Source organism: Colius striatus, chromosome 14, assembly GCF_028858725.1.
Source record: "Colius striatus isolate bColStr4 chromosome 14, bColStr4.1.hap1, whole genome shotgun sequence".
Lineage (NCBI taxonomy): Eukaryota > Metazoa > Chordata > Aves > Coliiformes > Coliidae > Colius > Colius striatus.
The window spans coordinates 2,229,048-2,247,174 of NC_084772.1; the positions used below are offsets into that span (position 1 = coordinate 2,229,048).

General features: G+C 60.0%; 2 protein-coding genes across 5 annotated transcripts in view; both read left to right on the plus strand.

Annotated features, from left to right (window-relative positions):
- Positions 1 to 204, plus strand: part of GFOD2 (Gfo/Idh/MocA-like oxidoreductase domain containing 2) — a 22,360-nt gene extending 22,156 nt beyond the window's left edge. For both annotated transcript variants that reach the window (XM_062007778.1, XM_062007777.1), the window contains exon 3: positions 1 to 204. This exon is cut by the window's left edge and continues 1,679 nt beyond it. The gene's annotated coding sequence lies outside the window, so the exon portion shown is untranslated.
- A 93-nt stretch (positions 205 to 297) lies between these two features.
- ENKD1 (enkurin domain containing 1) lies at positions 298 to 17,084 on the plus strand. Of its 3 annotated transcripts, XM_062007782.1 has the most exons (10): positions 298 to 587; positions 706 to 806; positions 1,257 to 1,314; positions 11,178 to 11,331; positions 12,101 to 12,304; positions 13,418 to 13,590; positions 14,156 to 14,317; positions 14,800 to 14,969; positions 15,994 to 16,130; positions 16,609 to 17,084. In XM_062007782.1, exons 4-10 carry the CDS (start codon positions 11,247 to 11,249, stop codon positions 16,767 to 16,769), a joined length of 1,092 nt encoding a protein of 363 aa, XP_061863766.1. In that variant the 5' UTR covers positions 298 to 587; positions 706 to 806; positions 1,257 to 1,314; positions 11,178 to 11,246; the 3' UTR covers positions 16,770 to 17,084. The 3 variants fall into 3 exon arrangements, with proteins under 3 accessions (XP_061863766.1, XP_061863767.1, XP_061863768.1); XM_062007783.1 differs by lacking the exons at positions 298 to 587; positions 706 to 806; positions 1,257 to 1,314 and adding an exon at positions 7,104 to 7,174; XM_062007784.1 differs by lacking the exons at positions 298 to 587; positions 706 to 806; positions 1,257 to 1,314 and adding an exon at positions 9,757 to 9,854.
- The last annotated feature ends 1,043 nt before the right edge of the window (positions 17,085 to 18,127 follow it).

Consider the following 18,127-nt stretch of genomic DNA (forward strand, 5'->3'; position numbering starts at 1 on the left):
CTGTAGAGCATGAACCTTGGGGACACACAGGTTGGAAGCAAGGAGGGATTTCCTACCTCTTGCAGCTCTCTGAATGCGTTGGCTGGGTGACTCGTCACGCTGCACACATCCCGACCGAGCTGCCACGGGGAAGTCTGCTCTGGATCTCAAGCACTGGATGTGAACCCTCTGGCCCTGCCTGTCCTCACACCCTCCTGCAGAGAGGTCTGTTTGCAGGTCCCTTCCCTTTGAGAGCATTTCTCTCTGAGGCAGGTGTGCAGAAGGCACAGCCCAGTGTTACTACGTTTGTTTCGTGTACTTGAAAGCCTTTTTAATGTATTTCCCACTAAGTTGTAACCCTGTGTATTTATGGATCTTAACATGCAAACTGCTGTTTCCTAAGCTGGGCCTTCCTGAAAAGGGTCTTGTTTTCTACAGAAATAAAAGGTTGTGTTTGTTGAGGGCATTCTTCATGCAGCTGTGTGCTCCTGTTAGAGCTGAAACCAAGTCAAGGGCAACAGGAGACCTGCAGCTGGGGCTCGGTGCCTGTCGGTGCTTGGGTGTGGAAAAAGTGGGAGAAAGCATCATCCATTGGTCACTAATGGGAAGTAAGTCCCACCAGAAGATCTGTTTCCCACCTCTTTCCTGCTTCCCTCAGGCTGCAGCTGGTGTTGGGGATCCTCTGGCCCAGCTGGGACTCACCATGTCAACTCTTGTGATTAACAGGGTCTTTATTTTTCTGCCTGACTCCTTGTAGAAGCTGCTGGAAGACACCAACTAAGCAGCAAACTCCCCTCAGTGTGGATGGAACCTCTTTCTTTGCTCAGGTATTTACCTTTGGGTATTTACTTTCACCACATTAAGGCTCTGACAGAAGCAATTCTGCTGAAGTGCTGATTTAAAGGGTGAGAGTGTGGCTGCTCCTGTGCTCAGCACAGTCACATCTCAGCTGTGAGCTGGGTCAGGAAAGCAGGTGGTTAAAATGCATCCCCTGTTGCCATGTGGAGCAGGGAAAGCTGCATCTCTGCAGACCCCCCTTTGCAGGCAGAGGGCTGCTGTTCCTGCCCCAGCTCTGAGCATCTAATGTCTGTATAAAGCACCTGAGATGTCTCCTGAGCTCACCTGGCACTTGCTGCTTTCATTCAGACTGAGCAGCTCTGGCTTATTTCATGCCAGTCTGGGGTGTGTTCTGAAGCTGTGAGCTCAGAACCTTCCTCTGTGCCTTTACAGTCTGTTTGCACTGGGCAGAAAATCCTAAAGCACAGCTCCTTCTGCAGGAGAAGGAAACATCTCCAGATGATCTCAGTGAAGGAAGAAGAGCTCCAAGACTCCTGGGTGAGCAAAAGACATGACTGCAGAAGCATGTGGAGAGGTGAAACAGGTTTCTTGTTGGCTGGCTCCAGCCTGCAGTGGCCCTGCTCTGGCAGGGTGGGATAGTAGCCCAAGGAGGAGAATCCCTGTTAGGAAGCCTGGATTTCTCTGTGCAACCTCATTTCTCTTATGCACTGGCTGGTTAGGGTGACAAGGTAAGAGGAAACAGCCTCAGGTTGCCCCAGGGGAGGATGAGGTTGGAGCTGAGGCAGAACTGTTTCCCTGAGAGGGGTGTGAGCCCCTGTGCCAGGCTGCCCAGGGAGCTGGGGCAGTGCCCAGCCCTGGAGGGATCCCAGAGCCCTGGAGCTGAGGTGCTGAGGGCTGTGGGTCAGTGCTGGGCTGGGCAGGGTGAGGGGAGGGCTGGGACTGCAGCAGCTCACAGGGCTTTTCCAACCCAACTGATGGTGTGACCGTGGTTCTGTGGCAGCCCAAGTGACAGCACTCACACACATACACTCTTTAATGAAAGGTACTTTAGTTATTTTTTCATGCAAATCAGGAAAAACTGACAGTAAAGCTGCAGGTGCTGCAGGAGCCAGGTGCTGAGCAGCACCCTGCAGGGCAGGCTGCAGTGGCCACACAGCAGGCAGACAGCTGCTGGGCTACTTGTACTGAGGAAAGAGTGTTGGCACCTGCTGAGCCGCCTGGTGCAGGAGGCGATCGATATCGAGCCCCATCATGGACTTGTTACTCTCTTCTGGGGCTGAGAAGATGAGAGATCTGCTGGCCCAGGTGCCTGCAGGAGTGAGTGAGAGCATCACTGACAGCCCAGCCACCTCCCAGCCACCAGCAGAAGGCCAGGTCCCAGCAGCGTGGGTGGGATGGCTCCTCTGGGTGCCCAGCCTGGGAGCAGGGCTGTCACCAGCATCAGCTTGGGCTGGTTGTGCCTTTGGCCCACCATGATTTGGAAAAGAACTGAGCTCTGCAGAGCATGGAGTCGGTGACAGAGTGCTGAGCTGTGGGGAAAGGGCCTGCTCTGTTTGGCTGGGCCATCTCAGAGCTTCAGGGGAAGAACTAAGGGCAGAGCCGCTGCAAAGGGTGACCCAGAGACATCCAAGCCTCTTCTCTAAAAGCTAGGGGCAAGGGTGGAAGAAACAGGAGAAGGTGACAAAAGCTGCAGAGGGAAGGGCAAATGTGTTTCTGGGGGGATGAGCTGTGGGTGCTGGGGGGTCACAGGCAGGACCAGGCTGGTCTCTGGGGTGGGCAGGAGCTGAGTAGCCCATGCTGGAGCTCACCGTCCATCCTCCAGGTCACCCTCCTGGGGGCTGCAGGGAGCCACAGGTTTGGCTGTGGCAGCTCTGGGTCTTCAGTTCCTGGGTGCATCAGCTCTGGCATGTCACAGTTGATGTACTGGTACAAGGCTCGTCGGCACGGGGGCTTTGCTGGAGACATACAGGAAGAGTTGTGACCCCCCTTTCCCCTCCCTTCTCCTGCCAGGGCTGTGCTGTGCTCCAGGGCTGCAGCAGCCCTGGGAAGAGGGGAACTGTGCCCTCAAGCTGAGGCTGCCTGGTGGGATAAAAGCCAGGGATCTATGGCTCCATCCCAGAGCCAAAAGAGCAGCAGGAGGGGAGAGGGAGGGTGAGCTGGTCTGGGCATCGCTGTGCCCAGCTGCAACCTCAGCCCTCACCACCTCACCCACGGGGATGCTGCCAGCTGTGGGACAAGCAGGAGGGCTGGGAATGGCCCTGTTGTGCTGTGGATCCAGCCCTGGCCAGGCTCAGTGCTGATGAGCCATGTCAGCAGAGGCACAGGCCCTGCCAGCCCAGCCTGGGGTGTGTGGCTGTGGGCACCAGCTCTGCTCACCCGGTGGCTCCCGGGCCGAGGCCTCTCTGGGGAGCTGCAAACTCTTCACAGGTCTCTTCCTGCTCCTTTTCTTCCTCTTCCTGCCCCTGGCAGGGGGCCCAGCGTTGCCTCTGAGGCTGCCAGGACGTGCTCTCTTGAAGTAGGGGTTCTGCAGCTGCAGCACTCGGGCTTTGACCCTGTGGGGCAGAAGTCAGGGTCAGCTGGGGGCACAGGGGCCAGGGAGGTACCTGGGGGCAGCCCTGTGCCCTGGCACAGGGGCCATGTCCAAGCACAGCCCTCGCCCTGGGGCTGTGCCCATGCTGTGCCATGGGGCCTGGGGCTGGGCTTGGACATGGCTGGTGGTCACTGACGGTAGCTCAGGGCTACGGCACTGCCATAGGGGCTGTTTCCCTTTCCCCTCTGAGCCCCTCAACTCTTTGGGCTTCTCTCTTTCCCCACTTCTCTAGTTTATCTGCTCTTTCTAAGCAGCTCCCAGAATGGCTAAAAGCTGAGTTCTTTCCTCTGAACACAGTGAACCACAGAACCCCAGCATGGTGGGGGCTGGCAGGGCCCTGCAGAGCTGCTGCAGCCCCAGCCCCTGCTCCAGCAGCTTCCCCTGGCTCAGGGGGCACAGGAACGTGTCCAGATGGGGTTGGAAACCTCCTGAGAAGGAGCCTCCACACCCTCCCTGGGCAGCCTGGGCCAGGGCTCCCTCACCTCAGCACCAAAGGACTTGCTCCTTGTTTTTAAGTGGAACTGTTTGTGTTGCAGCCTGTGCCCATCACCCCTTGTGCTGTCTCTGGGCACCACAGAGCAAAGCCCATCCCCATCCTCCTGACACCCACCCTTTAGGGACTGATCAGTGTTGATGAGGCCTCCCCTCAGTTGTCTCTTTTCTAGGCTAAAATGCAAACAAGGTCCAGCCACAAATCCTTGATACTCCTACCTTCCATCCCACACTCATCTTTTCCTCCCAGCCCCGTTCCAGCCTGGTGCAGCACAGCCTGCCCAGGGCAGCCCCGCTCCTCTCCTCATCCTGCTGGCTTGGGAAGGAGAGGAGGTGACTTACCTTGCCCTCTCAAGTGTGAAGCCATGGGCTAGAAGCCAGGCCTGGAGTGCCATGACACAGCTGAGCTCTGCCAGCTCTGGGAAGGGCTCTTTGTTCCTCCTCATGTCCTCCTCATACAGCTGGGTGTGCACGAGGATGTGTCGCCCGTCCTTGGCCCACTGCAGGGGACACAGGGCACAGCTCAGAGCCACGCTTCCCCTCCTCCCAGGCCCTGCACCCCCTTCCCTCAGGCCTTGGTTACCCTCCCACTGGGGCTTGGACTCCTTGCTGGCCACTAAGAGCCACCTGGATTTAGGGTTTCACACCCAAGGTGGCCCCAGGGTGTGGGTGGGAAGCCCAGCTGGCTGGTGAGCGGGAGCAGCCTGGGGGGAGTATGGGCTTGGGTGGCCCCATGGGTCCCTCTGGCCCTCCTGGGGCTCAGGTTGCCACCTTGCCCCCTCCATCACCCATGGTGGCCCTGCCAGGCCCTGAGCAGCAGCTTGAGAGTGGCACCAGGCAGAAGAGTGCTCTGCAACGAGCTGGCTGGAAATTGCTCAGCTCTCCTTTCAGGTAACCCTTTGGGGTCATTTACTCTGAGACAGCTTGGGAGTGACGTGGCTTTTGTTGCCAGGCCCCCCACAGCATCACCCTCACCTCCAGAGCTCGGACACGTGGGTTCTCCAGGGCTGCTGCCAGCTGACTGAGGATGTGCCCAGGGGGGTGGGCTCCGTGCAGACCCTCCCCAGGGCTGCTGGGCTCCGGCCTGGCAGCTGCCCCTGGCCGTGGACGGAGCCTGAGGGCAGAGCAACAGCCCTGTGAGTGCCCAGCTGCACAGAATCACACACAAGCCCAGAATGCTGGGGGCTGGCAGGGCCCTGCAGAGCTCATCCAGCCCCAGCCCCTGCTCCAGCAGCTGCCCCTGGCTCAGGGGGCACAGCAACGTGTCCAGCTGGGGTTGGGAACCTCCTGAGAAGGAGCCTCCACACCCTCCCTGGGCAGCCTGGGCCAGGGCTCCCTCACCTCAGCACCAAAGGACTTGCTCCTCCCGTGCCAGGGCAACTTTTCGTGCTCCAGCTTGTGTCCATGGTGTGTTTTGGCACAGGGGCTCCCCCTGAGGCAGGGGGCTCAGCCAGCCAGCCCACAGCAAGCCCCTGCCACTGGGACACACACACTGGCTGCAGGGGGGTGGTTGCCCTCCCCTGCCCTGGCTCTGGGCAGCTGCTCTGAAGGGGCTGAGCTCTGCCCACCACTCCCACCCAGCACACTCTGCCCTGCACCCCCCTGGAGCCCAACCACCAGCACCCAGCCCTTGGCCAAAGCCTTGGCATTGTCTCCCCTTCTGCTGGCAGTGAACTGGGGACAGTTTGCCCAGTCACCAGCCATCCAAACACCAGCTCAGCCTTTGCACCCACCAGCCACAGCCCCGAGAGGCTGCAGGCACCAAACCCTCCCTGAGCACCTCATTGCTGGTCCTCACACGCGTCGGCTGCAAACCCTGGCTGGGAGCGGCCCCGTGCCCAGAGGCAGCGTGGCAAGGGCTGGCACAGACCCCTGGAAGCCACAGGAGCCAACTGTGGGGGGAATGGGATGAATGGTGTCACTTTGGGCCCATCCTCCCCTTCCAGCCTCCCCCAGGCTCTGCTCTGGGGCTGGGTTTGAAGGTGCCAGTTGGGCAGGAGGTTCCAGCAGACCGTTAACTGCCGTGGGGCTGGCACTGCCTGCAGGTCCCTCACACATGGGCTCCTGCCTGAGAATCACACCTTCAGTTGGGCTGGAAAAGCCCTGTGAGCTGCTGGAATCCCAGCCCTGGCCTCACCCTGCCCAGCCCAGCACTGACCCACAGCACTCAGCACCTCAGCTCCAGGGCTTTGGGATCCCTCCAGGGCTGGGCACTGCCCCAGCTCCCTGGGCAGCCTGGCACAGGGGCTCACACCCCTCTCAGGGAAACAGTTCTGCCTCAGCTCCAGCCTCAACCTCTCCTGGGGCAACTCCAGCCCCTTTCCTCATGTCTGTTGTTACTGGGGAGCGGAGCCTGACCCCCAGCTCCCTGCAGCCCCCTGTCAGGGAGTGTCGGAGAGGGCTCCTGTCTCCCCTCAGCCTCCTCTTCTCCAGGCTCAACACCCCCATTCCCTCAGCCCCTCCCCAGCCCCTTGTTACGGAGGGAGGTGGAAGAAGTGAGGTGCATGAACTGGTTCGGCCCAGGGGATGCTCCCTGTCAGCTGGGGCACACAGAGAGCCAGGCTGATGGGGCTGGCCACGGTGGGTCTGGGGGTGTTGCAGCCCTTGGAAGGGTCACCAGGAGGTCAGGAGTCTCCATCCCAGTCTGGCACTGGTGACAGCTCTGCTCTGATGGGAACCAGAGGCCTCTGGGCTCTGCTGTGGGGTGTCTGAAGACCCGTCCCTCAGGCCAGCAGCCTGGCAAAGGCTGGCACTGACTCTGGAGGAATCCAGGAGACACTGACTGTGTGTGAGGTGGTCTCTGTGCCTTCATCACACCGTGGTGTGAGGAGCAGGCTCCCGGGCAGCTCCTCTGTCAACAGGGCGCCATTTCATAGCCTGGAGACAGCCGTGTGGCAATCCAAGGCGTCCTTCAGCACCCCCGGTGTGGCTGCCGGGGGCCGTTCCAGGCTCTGCCCCCAGCCCCCGGGACACGCCGGGCAGCCCCTGGCCCGGGGGGGCGGGCGGATGGAGCTCGGGGCGGCGCGCCGGGACCCCCGGGCCCGCTGCCCGCCCCCAGCCGCTGCCCGCCGGGACCCCCGGGCCCGCTGCCCCCAGCCGCTGCCCGCCCGGACCCCCGGGCCCGCTGCCCGCCCCCAGCCGCTGCCCGCCGGGACCCCGGGCCCGCTGCCCCCAGCCGCTGCCGGCGCCCCGTTCCCGCCCCTCCCGGCGGAAGCGGCGGTTGCCGGGCAGCGCCGCGGGGCCGGGCCGAGCGCTCCGGGAGCGCGGCCCCGCGCCAGGCCCGGGCCGCGGCCTGCTCGGCGGGGCTGCTCCGCGGTGAGTGCTGGCGGGGAGCGGGGGGAGCCCGCCCGGGGCGTCCGCGGGGCTGGGGGCGGCCACGGCCCTCCCGAGCCAGCGGGAGCGGCAGCGATGGGCGGCACTGCCCGGCCGCAGCTCTGCGCTCTGACCATGAGCAGCAGCGGGCCCTATGGGCAAGGGGACAGTGGCAGCCTGGGGGCAGACAGTGTGGGCAGCAGGGCCAGGGAGGTTGTGCTGCCCCTCTGCTCTGCCCTGCTGAGGCCTCAGCTGGAGTCCTGTGGCCAGTTCTGGGCTCCCCAGCTCCAGAGACACAGGGAACTGCTGCAGAGAGGCCAGTGCAGGGACAGCAAGGTGCTGATGGGCTGGAACATGTGTGTGAGGAGGAAAGGCTGCAGCCCTGGGGCTGTTGAGCCTGGGGAAGAGAAGCCTGAGCTCAGGGGCACCTCAGCAATGCTGAGAAATGCCTCAAGGGTGGCTGTCAGGAGGATGGGGATGGGCTTTGCTCTGTGGTGCCCAGGGACAGCACAAGGGGTGATGGACAGGACCTGGAACACAGAAAGTTCCACTTAAACACAAGGAGCAAGTCCTTTGGTGCTGAGGTGAGGGAGCCCTGGCCCAGGCTGCCCAGGGAGGGTGTGGAGGCTCCTTCTCAGGAGGTTTCCAACCCCAGCTGGACACGTTCCTGTGCCCCCTGAGCCAGGGGAAGCTGCTGGAGCAGGGGCTGGGGCTGCAGCAGCTCTGCAGGGCCCTTCCCACCCCACCATGCTGGGGTTCAGTGACTTCTGGCTTCCCTTTCCCAGGTGCCTGGGCTCTGAGAAGAACCAAGCAGGGTTTTTCGGGGGTATTTAGTGTTGTTCACTAGACAGTGAGCAGTGAAATAGCTTCACAGCACGTTGATCCCATGTCCTGAGCCCCGCTTCTGTGGGAGGTGCAGCCCCAGACCCGCCTGCTGCAGCCTTGGGGCACGAAAGGCTTCCTGGTGCTGCTTTCCTCGGGAGTAGCTGAAATGGAAAGCAGCAAACATCCCAGGCCAGCTGCACAGAGCTTAGCCCTTTGATTTGTTGCAGGTGATTTGCTCTGCTTATCACAGCTGATCACAGCTGGGAGAGGGGTGATTTTCCCATGCTGTTTGCAGAGGTTGGCTCATGAAGGCAGGAGCTCCCCTCAGCTCTGTGTGTGGCAGCAGCTTCCCGGCTGGGCACAGTGCAGATGGGATCTGTGGAGAAGAGGGAATGCATGAGAGTCAGGCACAGCAGGTTCAGGGCTGTGACAAACAACTGCCAAAGCCTCGTCTGTGCCCGTGTGTTGTAGTTTCCTTAACTACAGTGCCACAGACAAGCTGTGAAAGGCAGCTGTGGTTCGGATGGGCTGTGAGAGGGCTCTGTTTACCTGGGGCAAAAGGCACAAAGAGTCAGATGATGGGCTTTAAACTTGCAGGGATGCTCTGGGCTGAGGGCAATGGGATGAGGCTGAACAAAGCCCAGGGCTGGGTCCTGCCCTTGGGCCTCACCAAGCCCAGGCAGCTCCAGGCTGGGGCAGAGGGGCTGGAAACTGCTGCAGGGAAAGGGCCTGGGGGGGTTGGTGCTGGTGGCTGAACAGGAGCCAGCAGCGTGCCCAGGGGGGCAAGAGGCCAAGGGCAGCCTGGCTGGGATCAGCACTGGGGGGGCAGCAGGAGCAGGACAGTGCCTGTGCCCCTGTGCTGGGCCCTGGGGAGGCTGCAGCTCCAGGGCTGTGTCAGTGCTGGGCCCCTCACTCACTGCCACAGGGACACTGAGGGGCTGCAGCTCCAGGGCTGTGTCAGTGCTGGGCCCCTCACTCACTGCCACAGGGACACTGAGGGGCTGCAGCTCCAGGGCTGTGTCAGTGCTGGGCCCCTCACTCACTGCCACAGGGACACTGAGGGGCTGCAGCGTGGCCAGAGCCGGGCACAGAGCTGGGGAAGGGGCTGGAGCACAAGGGGCTGGGGAGGGGCTGAGGGAATGGGGGTGTTGAGCCTGGAGAAGAGGAGGCTGAGGGCAGCCAGGAGCCCTCTGTGACAGGAGGCTGCAGGGAGCTGGGGATCGGGCTCTGCTCCTCAATAATGAATGATAAGGCAAAGAAATGGCTTGAGGTTGCCCCAGGGGAGGTTGAGGCTGGAGCTGAGGCACAACTGTTTCCCTGAGAGGGGTGTGAGCCCCTGTGCCAGGCTGCCCAGGGACCTGGGGCAGTGCCCAGCCCTGGAGGGATCCCAAAGCCATGGAGCTGAGGTGCTGAGGGCTGTGGGTCAGTGCTGGGCTGGGCAGAGTGAGGCCAGGGCTGGGACTGCAGCAGCTTCAATGGCTTTGCCAAACACCATGATTCTATTCTAACCTGAAGAAGCTAGATGCTTCCTGCTGTGATAAGGTGGTCTGATCTTGCAGGATCCCAACCCAGAGGTGATGTGACTTGCAAATCAGGGAGTGGGTGTCATTTGCAAGTTCCCTGCAGCAGGGCAGGGTGCTGTTGGGATGTGAAAAGTGACTTGTGTGAAGGTATGAAATGAGCCTTCCAGCCCCTGCCTCCCATCAGCTCCTTCAACCCCCCACACTGTGTCTGCTCTGTTACAGGCCGTGGTTTCAGCCTGTCCTTTTGCCTGCGCCTCGCTGGGGCTGAAGGCGAGTTCAGATCAAGGGAAAGCTGCAGATTTCAAGGCCAGTGGTAATCCTGGAGGCTCCTCATGGTGAGCACTGGCTGGGGTGCTCTTTCTAGAACAAAGGAGCCTGCTCTGCCTTAGTTGGATCCATTGTCAGGGGGATTAAACAACACCAAGAGTGTCCCTTTACCTCAGGCTGAGTCTGCAGCTGCTCTTCAGAAACTGCTTTTCCAGAGGAGCTGGTAGGGACTGCACAGGCACGCTGGTGTGTGACAGTCAGCATTGCTCATGTTGCCTCTCTCCAGTTGTGTCTGGGAGATGAATAACAGCCTTTTGCTAATGGGTCTCATGTCAACAGGGGTGCTTTAGCCAGGGAAGGCTGCAGTGCATTAGTTGCCATGACTCAGGCTCGCTCAACCTCGCGCTCATCGCTCATTGGTTTGCAGATCAAACTGCAGATGCTGCATCCCGGCAGTGCTGAGCATCCTGAGAGGGGCTTCTCCCCGTAGGGCTGCCTCAGAAACCTTTAAATCACTGCCTGGGGCGCCAGGGCACGGGGGTTGTGGCCCCAGCTCGTGGAGAAGTGACTCCAGCTGAGCTGCCCTGGTGCCTGTCACAACCACGGCGTGACTCCAGCGAGGTGCTGAAGCTCCAGGGGTACCCGCCAGGAGCTCCCCAGCAACCTGTCCCTGTTGCTGCAGCCTCCTGCATCCTCATTTGCAGAGCCAGCAGCAAGTCCCTCAGGTTTCTCACAGGCAATAAAACGCTGTCCATGGTGAGCATTGCAGGGGAAGAGATGGTGTGTGTGTGCTCCTGTGCTGGATCCGTGCTCCTCCTGTCGTGGGGCAGAGGTTTGTGGGTCTGTGCTGGTGTCTCTCAGTCTGCCTTGAAAAGCTGTTTAGAAATGAAAAAGGTGTTTTTCCAAATGGGGAACTCTCCAGGCAGCTGAGAGACAGAGGAGCTGCTTTTGTCTTCCCCCAGACGAAGCACCTGCCTCTGTTCTCTACTGAAGCGTTTTGCCTCGGGTCCTTTTGGGGTTCAGCCCCAGCCTGGGAAGGATTGGGGTGGTGCTGGGGTGTCTCTTGTGGAGGAGACAGCAGAGAGGTTTGTCTGTGTAGGGCAGGGGCTTCAGCCTGCTTTGGGCAGTTTGGGTTTGAACCACAGGAGCTGTTTAGGAAGAACTCAAGGTGCAAAAGGATTCATAATCTAAGGCTAAAAAGCATGAGATGATGTGCAGCTGCCTTGTGTTTCACTGGCACTCGGGCAGCTGGAGCAGCTCAGCTGCTGTGTGAAGTGTCCCAGTCCCAAGCTGGCTGCTCTCCTGCCCGTGGGTCATCTCTGTAGCAGGGTGTGAGCTCTGTGGTGAAGGTCAGGAGCTCACCTGTCTCTGTATCTCTCTGTTACATGCAGCTTCCCGCGGCTCGCTGAGCCCTGTGCATTCCTGCTCTCGGTGGTGGCTGCAGGCACAGTGACAGCAGGATGTGTGAAGGGCCATCCAGGATTTCGGGGCCCATCCCCCCAGACCCTACACTCTTTCCAGACTATTACAAACGCCCCTTCTCAGGTGAGTCTGTGACTGGTGTTGCAGATGTGAGGGTCTGTGCTGCGGCACAACGCAGCTCACCCGCTCCAGGGCCTGGCTCGTTGGTGTCCTCAACAGGCTCTGCTCACACTGGGGCAGCTGCTTCTGCTGCCTCACAGGGTCACAGAATGCTGGGGGCTGGAAGGGCCCTGCAGAGCTCATCCAGCCCCTGCTCCAGCAGCTTCCCCTGCCTCAGGGGGCACAGGAACGTGTCCAGGGGGGGTTGGGAACCTCCTGAGAAGGAGCCTCCACACCCTCCCTGGGCAGCCTGGGCCAGGGCTCCCTCACCTCAGCACCAAAGGACTTGCTCCTCCTGGGCCAGGGGAACTGTTTGTGTTCCAGCCTGTGCCTGTTCCCCCTTGTCCTATGCCTGGGCACCACAGAGCAAAGCCCATCCCCATCCTCCTGACACCCACCCTTGAGGCATTTCTCAGCACTGCTGAGGTGCCCCTGAGCTCAGGCTTCTCTTCCCCAGGCTCAACAGCCCCAGGGCTGCAGCCTTTCCTCCTCACACACATGTTCCAGCCCCTCAGCACCTTGCTGGCCCTGCCCTGGCCTCTCTGCAGCAGTTCCCTGTCTCTCTGGAGCTGGGAAGTGAAGAGCCTCATGGATGTTGATCCTAAAGCTTAAAAGATGGCAAAGCATCAGGTAGAAGTTGAAAGGGGCTTCTTCAGCATCGTAGGCTGTGTGTGGAGAGCACTGCAGGGTAAGACAATTTCCTCTGCATCTCCTTCTCTTTCTTTCTCTGCAGCTCGAGGGAGGCTGGAAGGGAACACTCAGAATCTGGCCCCAGTTGGCAGCCCCTTCCCTGCACTGGGCAGTGCCCGCCTGGCCCTGGCAGCCCCTCGCATTCGCCCCAGCGGGAGGAGCTTCCTGGAGAAGGGACAGAGGGGGACACTCAGTCTCTTGCTGCAGCTCGAAGGGATCTCCCTTGATGGGGAGCTGCCAGGCAAGAGTAAGTCCAGCTGAGTTGGTTTGGGGCTGGGGGGGGAGGTGTCAGTGGCCTGGGTGGATTCCTCAGCTCTGCTGCAGGGGCAGAGCTTGAGCCTGAGCAGGGCTGGTCTCCTCTGTGCTGCCTTTGGCCTGGCATTGCTGTCCCCAGGCTGTCACTTGTGCTGCTGCTCCTCCCTGACTGCTGTGGCCCAGATGTGCACTAGGGAGTGTGAAGAAAGAAAGCCACTTATGAGGAGCTAGTCATGGATGAGGGGCTGCTGAGAGGTGCTGGAAATGAGTCAAGCCCTCCTGGTTTGCTGCCTCTGAATAGAACTGGTACCTTTATAATCAGAGCTGGATCAAGTGAAGCCTTCATGCAGACAGGATGTTTAGCTGGGGATTTCCTTGTTAGTGAAGCCAGGCAGGATTTGGGAAGGCTGTTTGTATATGTGGATACTGAGGATGTGAAAGGCCTTCCCTCCTCCACAGTGGTCACCCAGGGAGCACTCAGCAGTCCAGGAAGGAGCACTGGGGCTCACTGGGTTTACTTTATAGTCCTGCTTGGTGCCAGCTGTGGCTGCCACAACTGCTGTGCCAAAGCAGGAGGGGAAGTCTGGTGGTGTCAGCTGAGATCTTCCCTCTCTTGGAGAGCCCAGGGAGGGATCAGTTTTGATGTGATAACAAGAAATGCAATCCTTAGTCTTGATTGTGTCCCTGTGAGTGTGGGATGGTGGCTGACCCTGCAGCCAGGAGCAGTGCAGGTGGAAGGCTCTGCAGCACCAACTGCCCCCTCTGTGCTCAGAAACACCATGGGATGCTGATCTGGGAACTGACCTTGCTCCTGAGAGGGTGCTGACATAGCTTGTGTGGCATAGCCCAAAATGAGATGAGTGAGCCCCAGTGTGGGAGAGGAAGGGAGCCTGTGAGGAGCAGCAGTGAGTGCTCCTCTGGGCACTGTGGGGTGCTCGGGCAGGCAGGAGAGCGCAGATTGTCCGCTCTGCAGCAGGGGCCAGAGCCTGTGGTTCCTATGGGGTTTGGAGATGGAGCTGTGGGACTCTTGGTGCCAGTGCTCCAAGAGCCCACATCCCTTGGCAGTGTCTGAGGGATGAAGGCTGTGTCTCCTCTTGCTGTGCAGGGAAAGAATCCAAGGACCATGAGAAGGAGAACATGAGGCGAATAAAGGAGATTCAGAAGAGGTGCAGAGAGAAGGAGCGAGCCCAGGAGCACAGCCAGCCCAAGCCAGTGAAAGCTCTGTGGAAATCCCACAAGTATGAAAATGTGGAGTCAAAGGTGAAGGCCAAACTGCAGGTTGGTACCCTCAGAGCCCTTGAACTGACAGGGTGGTTCCCAAGCCTGTGGTTCCCAGTGCCAGTCCCTCATTCCCTGCGTGCCACCCACCTCTGTGCCGCCCAGGGCCCTTCCACACACGTGCAGCAAACCCACCTGGGCTTCAGCAGCACGAGCCCACGCTGTGGTCTGACACATCCTCAGGGTTAGAGGGAGGCTGAGCTCATTCCTCCCTTTGTTTTGGGGAAAGGGGGTGGTGTGTGCGTGGTGCTGTGCGGGTGCCTCAGAGCGAGGCGGCAGGAGGCCCTGCCGCTGACTCCCACGGCTTTAACTGTTGTGTTTCTGTACAAAGCTCAGCTGGCAGGCCTGGGTTTGTTGCTGTAGGGAGTCTGTCTGGGCTTTGCTGGCTGTGGACAAATTGCTTTCACCCAAGAACTTCTGCCAAGTCGTGGCAGAAAGAGCACTCAGTCATCTGCCTGCTGGAAACCTGTGGCTCAGCTTGTGGTTGACCACCCGGCCTTCGCTGTGTGGATTTCTCCTTGCTCCAGCTTCCCTCCAGTAGTGTTTGTGTTCTTGCCTTTCCCAGGAGACCTCCCCACCCCCAAATGCAGAGGCTGTGAAGTTCCTGAGGGCGTATTCTCGCTGTGGCCCTGGGATCAGGCCGTGCAGACCGCTGTCCCCAAGGCCTGAGGGAACCAGAGCAGGAGGAGACGCCGGGGCTGCAGAGGCACTGGCTGCCAACACCAAGGTGAGCTGCACACTGACTGCATCCTTCCCAGGGGCTTCTGGTACTCATCTATGCTTCCACTTCTCCCTTGCTCCTGCTTTTAGCCTCATGTGTTCTTCTAAAGCATTGTGTCAGGTGTGCTATGTGAAGAGGGAGAGCTGCAAATGCTGTTCCTGGCTCAAGGGAAGGAACAGGGTCTTAGTCACTGGTGAGATGGGTGTTCAAAGATTGCTCATACTCCCCTCTGGCTTCATCCCTGCTCATGGTTAAAGAGATTGTGAAGGTCCCTTTGCAAATCCCACCAGTGATCTCCAATCTGCCCCTCCTAGGGTTTTGCAGGAGGTCTTGGGGACCTGGAGACTGCTCCCACCTTAACCAAAGGAGCTGTGGCTTCTGCATGAGAGACAGAGGCTGGGGAAATGGGTTTGCTTCTTAGTAAGGAGAGTTAAACCATGTGTGTGCTGAGCCATCCCCTGCTGCCTCCCTCCCTTCCTCTCTTCCAGATGCAGGTGGAGGGCAAGAGCATCGACTTCATAAAGCACAACGCCCGGCACGCCAAGCGCGCCCCGCTGCGCTGCTCCCAGTCCCTGCAGGCCCTGGCTGAGCTGCTGCAGCAGAAGCACCGTGAGCAGGAGGAGTACAACAGCAAGCAGAAGGGCCACGTCCCCCAGTAGTATGTGTGTCCCACTCTGCTCCATGGCACTTTCTGTCACAGAACCCCAGGGTGCTGGGGGCTGGCAGGGCCCTGCAGAGCTGCTGCAGCCCCAGCCCCTGCTCCAGCAGCTTCCCCTGGCTCAGGGGGCACAGGAACGTGTCCAGCTGGGGTTGGAAACCTCCTGAGAAGGAGCCTCCACACCCTCCCTGGGCAGCCTGGGCCAGAGCTCCCTCACCTCACACTGAAACAGTTTGTCCTTATGTTTCAATGGAACTGTTTGTGTTGCAGCTTCATCCCATCACCCCTTGTCCTGGCACTGGATACAACAGAAACAAAGTGCTGCCCCAACCTCCTGACACCCACCAGTGAGATACTTGTAAATATTCATGAGGTGCCCCTGAGCTCAGGCTTCTCTTCCCCAGGCTCAACAGCCCCAGGGCTGCAGCCTTTCCTCCTCACACACATGTTCCAGCCCCTCAGCATCTTGCTGTCCCTGCCCTGGCCTCTCTCCAGCAGTTCCCTGTCTCTCTGGAGCTGGGGAGCCCAGAACTGGCCAGAGATGAGGCCTCAGCAGGGCAGAGCAGAGGGTGAAGAGAACCTCCCTTGACCACAGGCAGGGCTGAGGCTCAGGGAGAGGAAAAACCTCAACAGTTGGTGCCATTGATGCAGACCTTGAGAGCTGTGGCTCCTCTTCCTTGCCCAGTCCCAGTGGGGGTGTGGAGGCTCCTTCTCGGGAGGTTTCCAAACCCACCTGGACACATTCCTGTGCCCCCTGAGCCAGGGGAACCTGCTTGAGCAGGAACTTGAGCTGGGTGAGCTCTGCAGGGCCCTTCCATCCCCACCACTCTGGGATCCTGTGAGCCCTTGTGTTTAAGTGCACGGGGAGTGTTTGCCATCCCCCCCGTGCCAGCAGGGTGGGCCTCTGCCCCCCAGGCAGCCAGAGGCTGGTGAAGCCTGAAGGGCTCAAGCCCTCATCCTCTGCTGCAGCCCTGGGCCAGCCCTGGGGCCAGCTGTGGTGATGTGGCTCCCTTTGCCCCCCCAGCCTGCTGGAGAGGAAGGAGCTGTGGCGCAGGGAGACAGAGGAGCGGCTGCGGAACCTCCCGGACCCCGACACTCCCCCTGGCCACAGCATGATGCCAGAGGGACAGCGCCTGGAGACCCTCAGCAACCTGAAACAGAGTAAGGAGAAAAGAAACAGGGGTTCCAGCTCCCAAAAGCAATCCATCCTGGGCAGGATTAGGGAGGGGAGAGTCTCGGGGCACAATCCTGGGGCTGGAGAGGTGCCTGGAAGGAGGCACGTAGCTGAGCCATGGGCTGTGTGTGTGGAAAGAGCAGTGTCCTGCCAGCCTGCAGCACTGGCTCTGGAGCAGGCTTGGCCACTGCACCTGATGTTTAGGGCTAATCTTGTTCTTAAAACATAAGATCTCAGTTGGAAGTGACCTTCAGAGGTCTCCAGTCCACACCTTGGTCCTGCCAAGCCAGGGCAGGTCCCTCAGGAGCTCACTCAGCTGCTCTGTGAATGGAGGGGTGGGTATTCAAAGTCCCTTTTCCAGTACTGCCACCGGTTTTGTGGCTGAGGAGCTGGTCATGGCAGTAGGGAGATGATGGATTTCTTTGCTCTTCCACTCACACAACTCCTTTGGGGTTGCTTTTTCAGGCCAGGAGCAGCTGGTAAAGGACCTGGTGATGCTGCCCATGCGTACAGACACCCTCAGCATGCAGAAGAGGCGAGTGGAGCTCGAGAGGAAGCTCTCCCAGATAGATGAGGCCATCAAAATCTTCTCAAGGCCCAAGGTCTTCATCAAGCTGGACTCCTGAGCCCTCCTGAGGGCTGTGTGTGTGTCGTGCTGCTCGGTGTGAACCCCCCTCGTGGCTGGGAGGGAAGGAGAGCGAGGCAAGTGCAGGACCCTGAGCCCGCCCAGGTGCCCGTACAGCACCCAGGTTGCAGCCAGCACCACTTGCTCACCCTCTGTGGTGCCCATGGAAAGGAGAGGGGGATGCCCCAATACACTCTGAGCTCTGGAGAAGAGTTGTGTGTGTGCAGCTGGTGCCTCAGAGGGCAGCTCTGCTCTGCATCCAGGCCCTCCCTGCTCATTCCCCCATAATCTCCCTGCTTCTAGAACCTGGCAGGAGGCCTGACCTGTGCTGCTGCCTGGGGTGTTCCTTCTCCCCCCTTTTCCTCCTGAGCTGAGCTGTGCTCATGGCTCATTCTGGCCACCTGCAGACGTGTGTGCACGAGAAACTGGTGCTGTCCATGTGCCACAGGTGCCCTGGTGCTGCTCATGCCCCTCCAACCTCCCCACTGGGCTCAGCAGCTTGGGGACAGCTGAGAGACACAGGGCTTGGATCCCTGCTGCCCAGGGACGAGCTGTGCTGGCTGCAGGGGATCTGGAGAAGCCTTTGTTGGCTGTGGGGCAGGATGTGCTCCACCAAAGCATTGTTTCCCTCTTGGTGCATATGCAGCTCCCTCCAGCTCCATGGGGCTGAGGAGTGTGGGCAGGGGGCTGCAGTGGGCTGGGCTGGGGAGGTGGGTTTCACAGCACTGGGGTGACTTGGAGAGTAGAATGTGCCAAGTCCTGCCAGGTCCTAGTCTGTAGGACAGGGCTGGGCAATGCCAGCATGGAGCTGACCTTTGGGTGGCACACAGGGGCCTCTGAGGGCATCCTGCTGCGTGAAGTGTGGGAAGATTGAAGCTGGAGGGCTTGGTACATCCCCTGCTCAGCACAGGGCCAGCTCCTCAGCTTGGGACCTGCGTTAGGAAGATCTCCAAGCATGGGATTGCCACTGCCACCACTCTCTGGGGGTCCCCTGCCTGGCTGTGCCACTCTCAGGGGGAACACTGTGTTCCCCCAACTCCCATCTGAGTCGCCTTTGCTGCAGCTCCTGCCTGCTGCCCCGTCTCCTTTTGCTGTGCAGGGTGGGGATGCTGCAAAAGGCTGCCCCACGCAGGAGCCTCCCCCCTGGGCAGGTGTGTGTGGTGTCTGAGAGCTGTGGGTCCTCCTCCTCACCCAGTCCCACCACATGCCCTGGACAGCAGCACTGAGGAGCTGCCCCTGTGTTTGTAGGGCCCTCGGCAGAACTGGTGCAGTCAAACCAGCCCCGTGGCTCCCGTGGCTGCTGGTGAGGTTTTGGCTACACCAGCACAGGTGCTTTGGGCTGTGGTTTGGTTCTTGGGG

Bases quoted from the DNA above. Each gene is read 5' to 3' on its own strand.
- ENKD1 (XM_062007782.1), top strand. From the start codon at position 11,247: ATGTGTGAAGGGCCATCCAGGATTTCGGGGCCCATCCCCCCAGACCCT. The intron at 11,332-12,100 runs GTGAGTCTGTGA...CTTTCTCTGCAG, and splicing joins TTACAAACGCCCCTTCTCAG to CTCGAGGGAGGCTGGAAGGG. The intron at 13,591-14,155 runs GTTGGTACCCTC...TGCCTTTCCCAG, and splicing joins AGGTGAAGGCCAAACTGCAG to GAGACCTCCCCACCCCCAAA.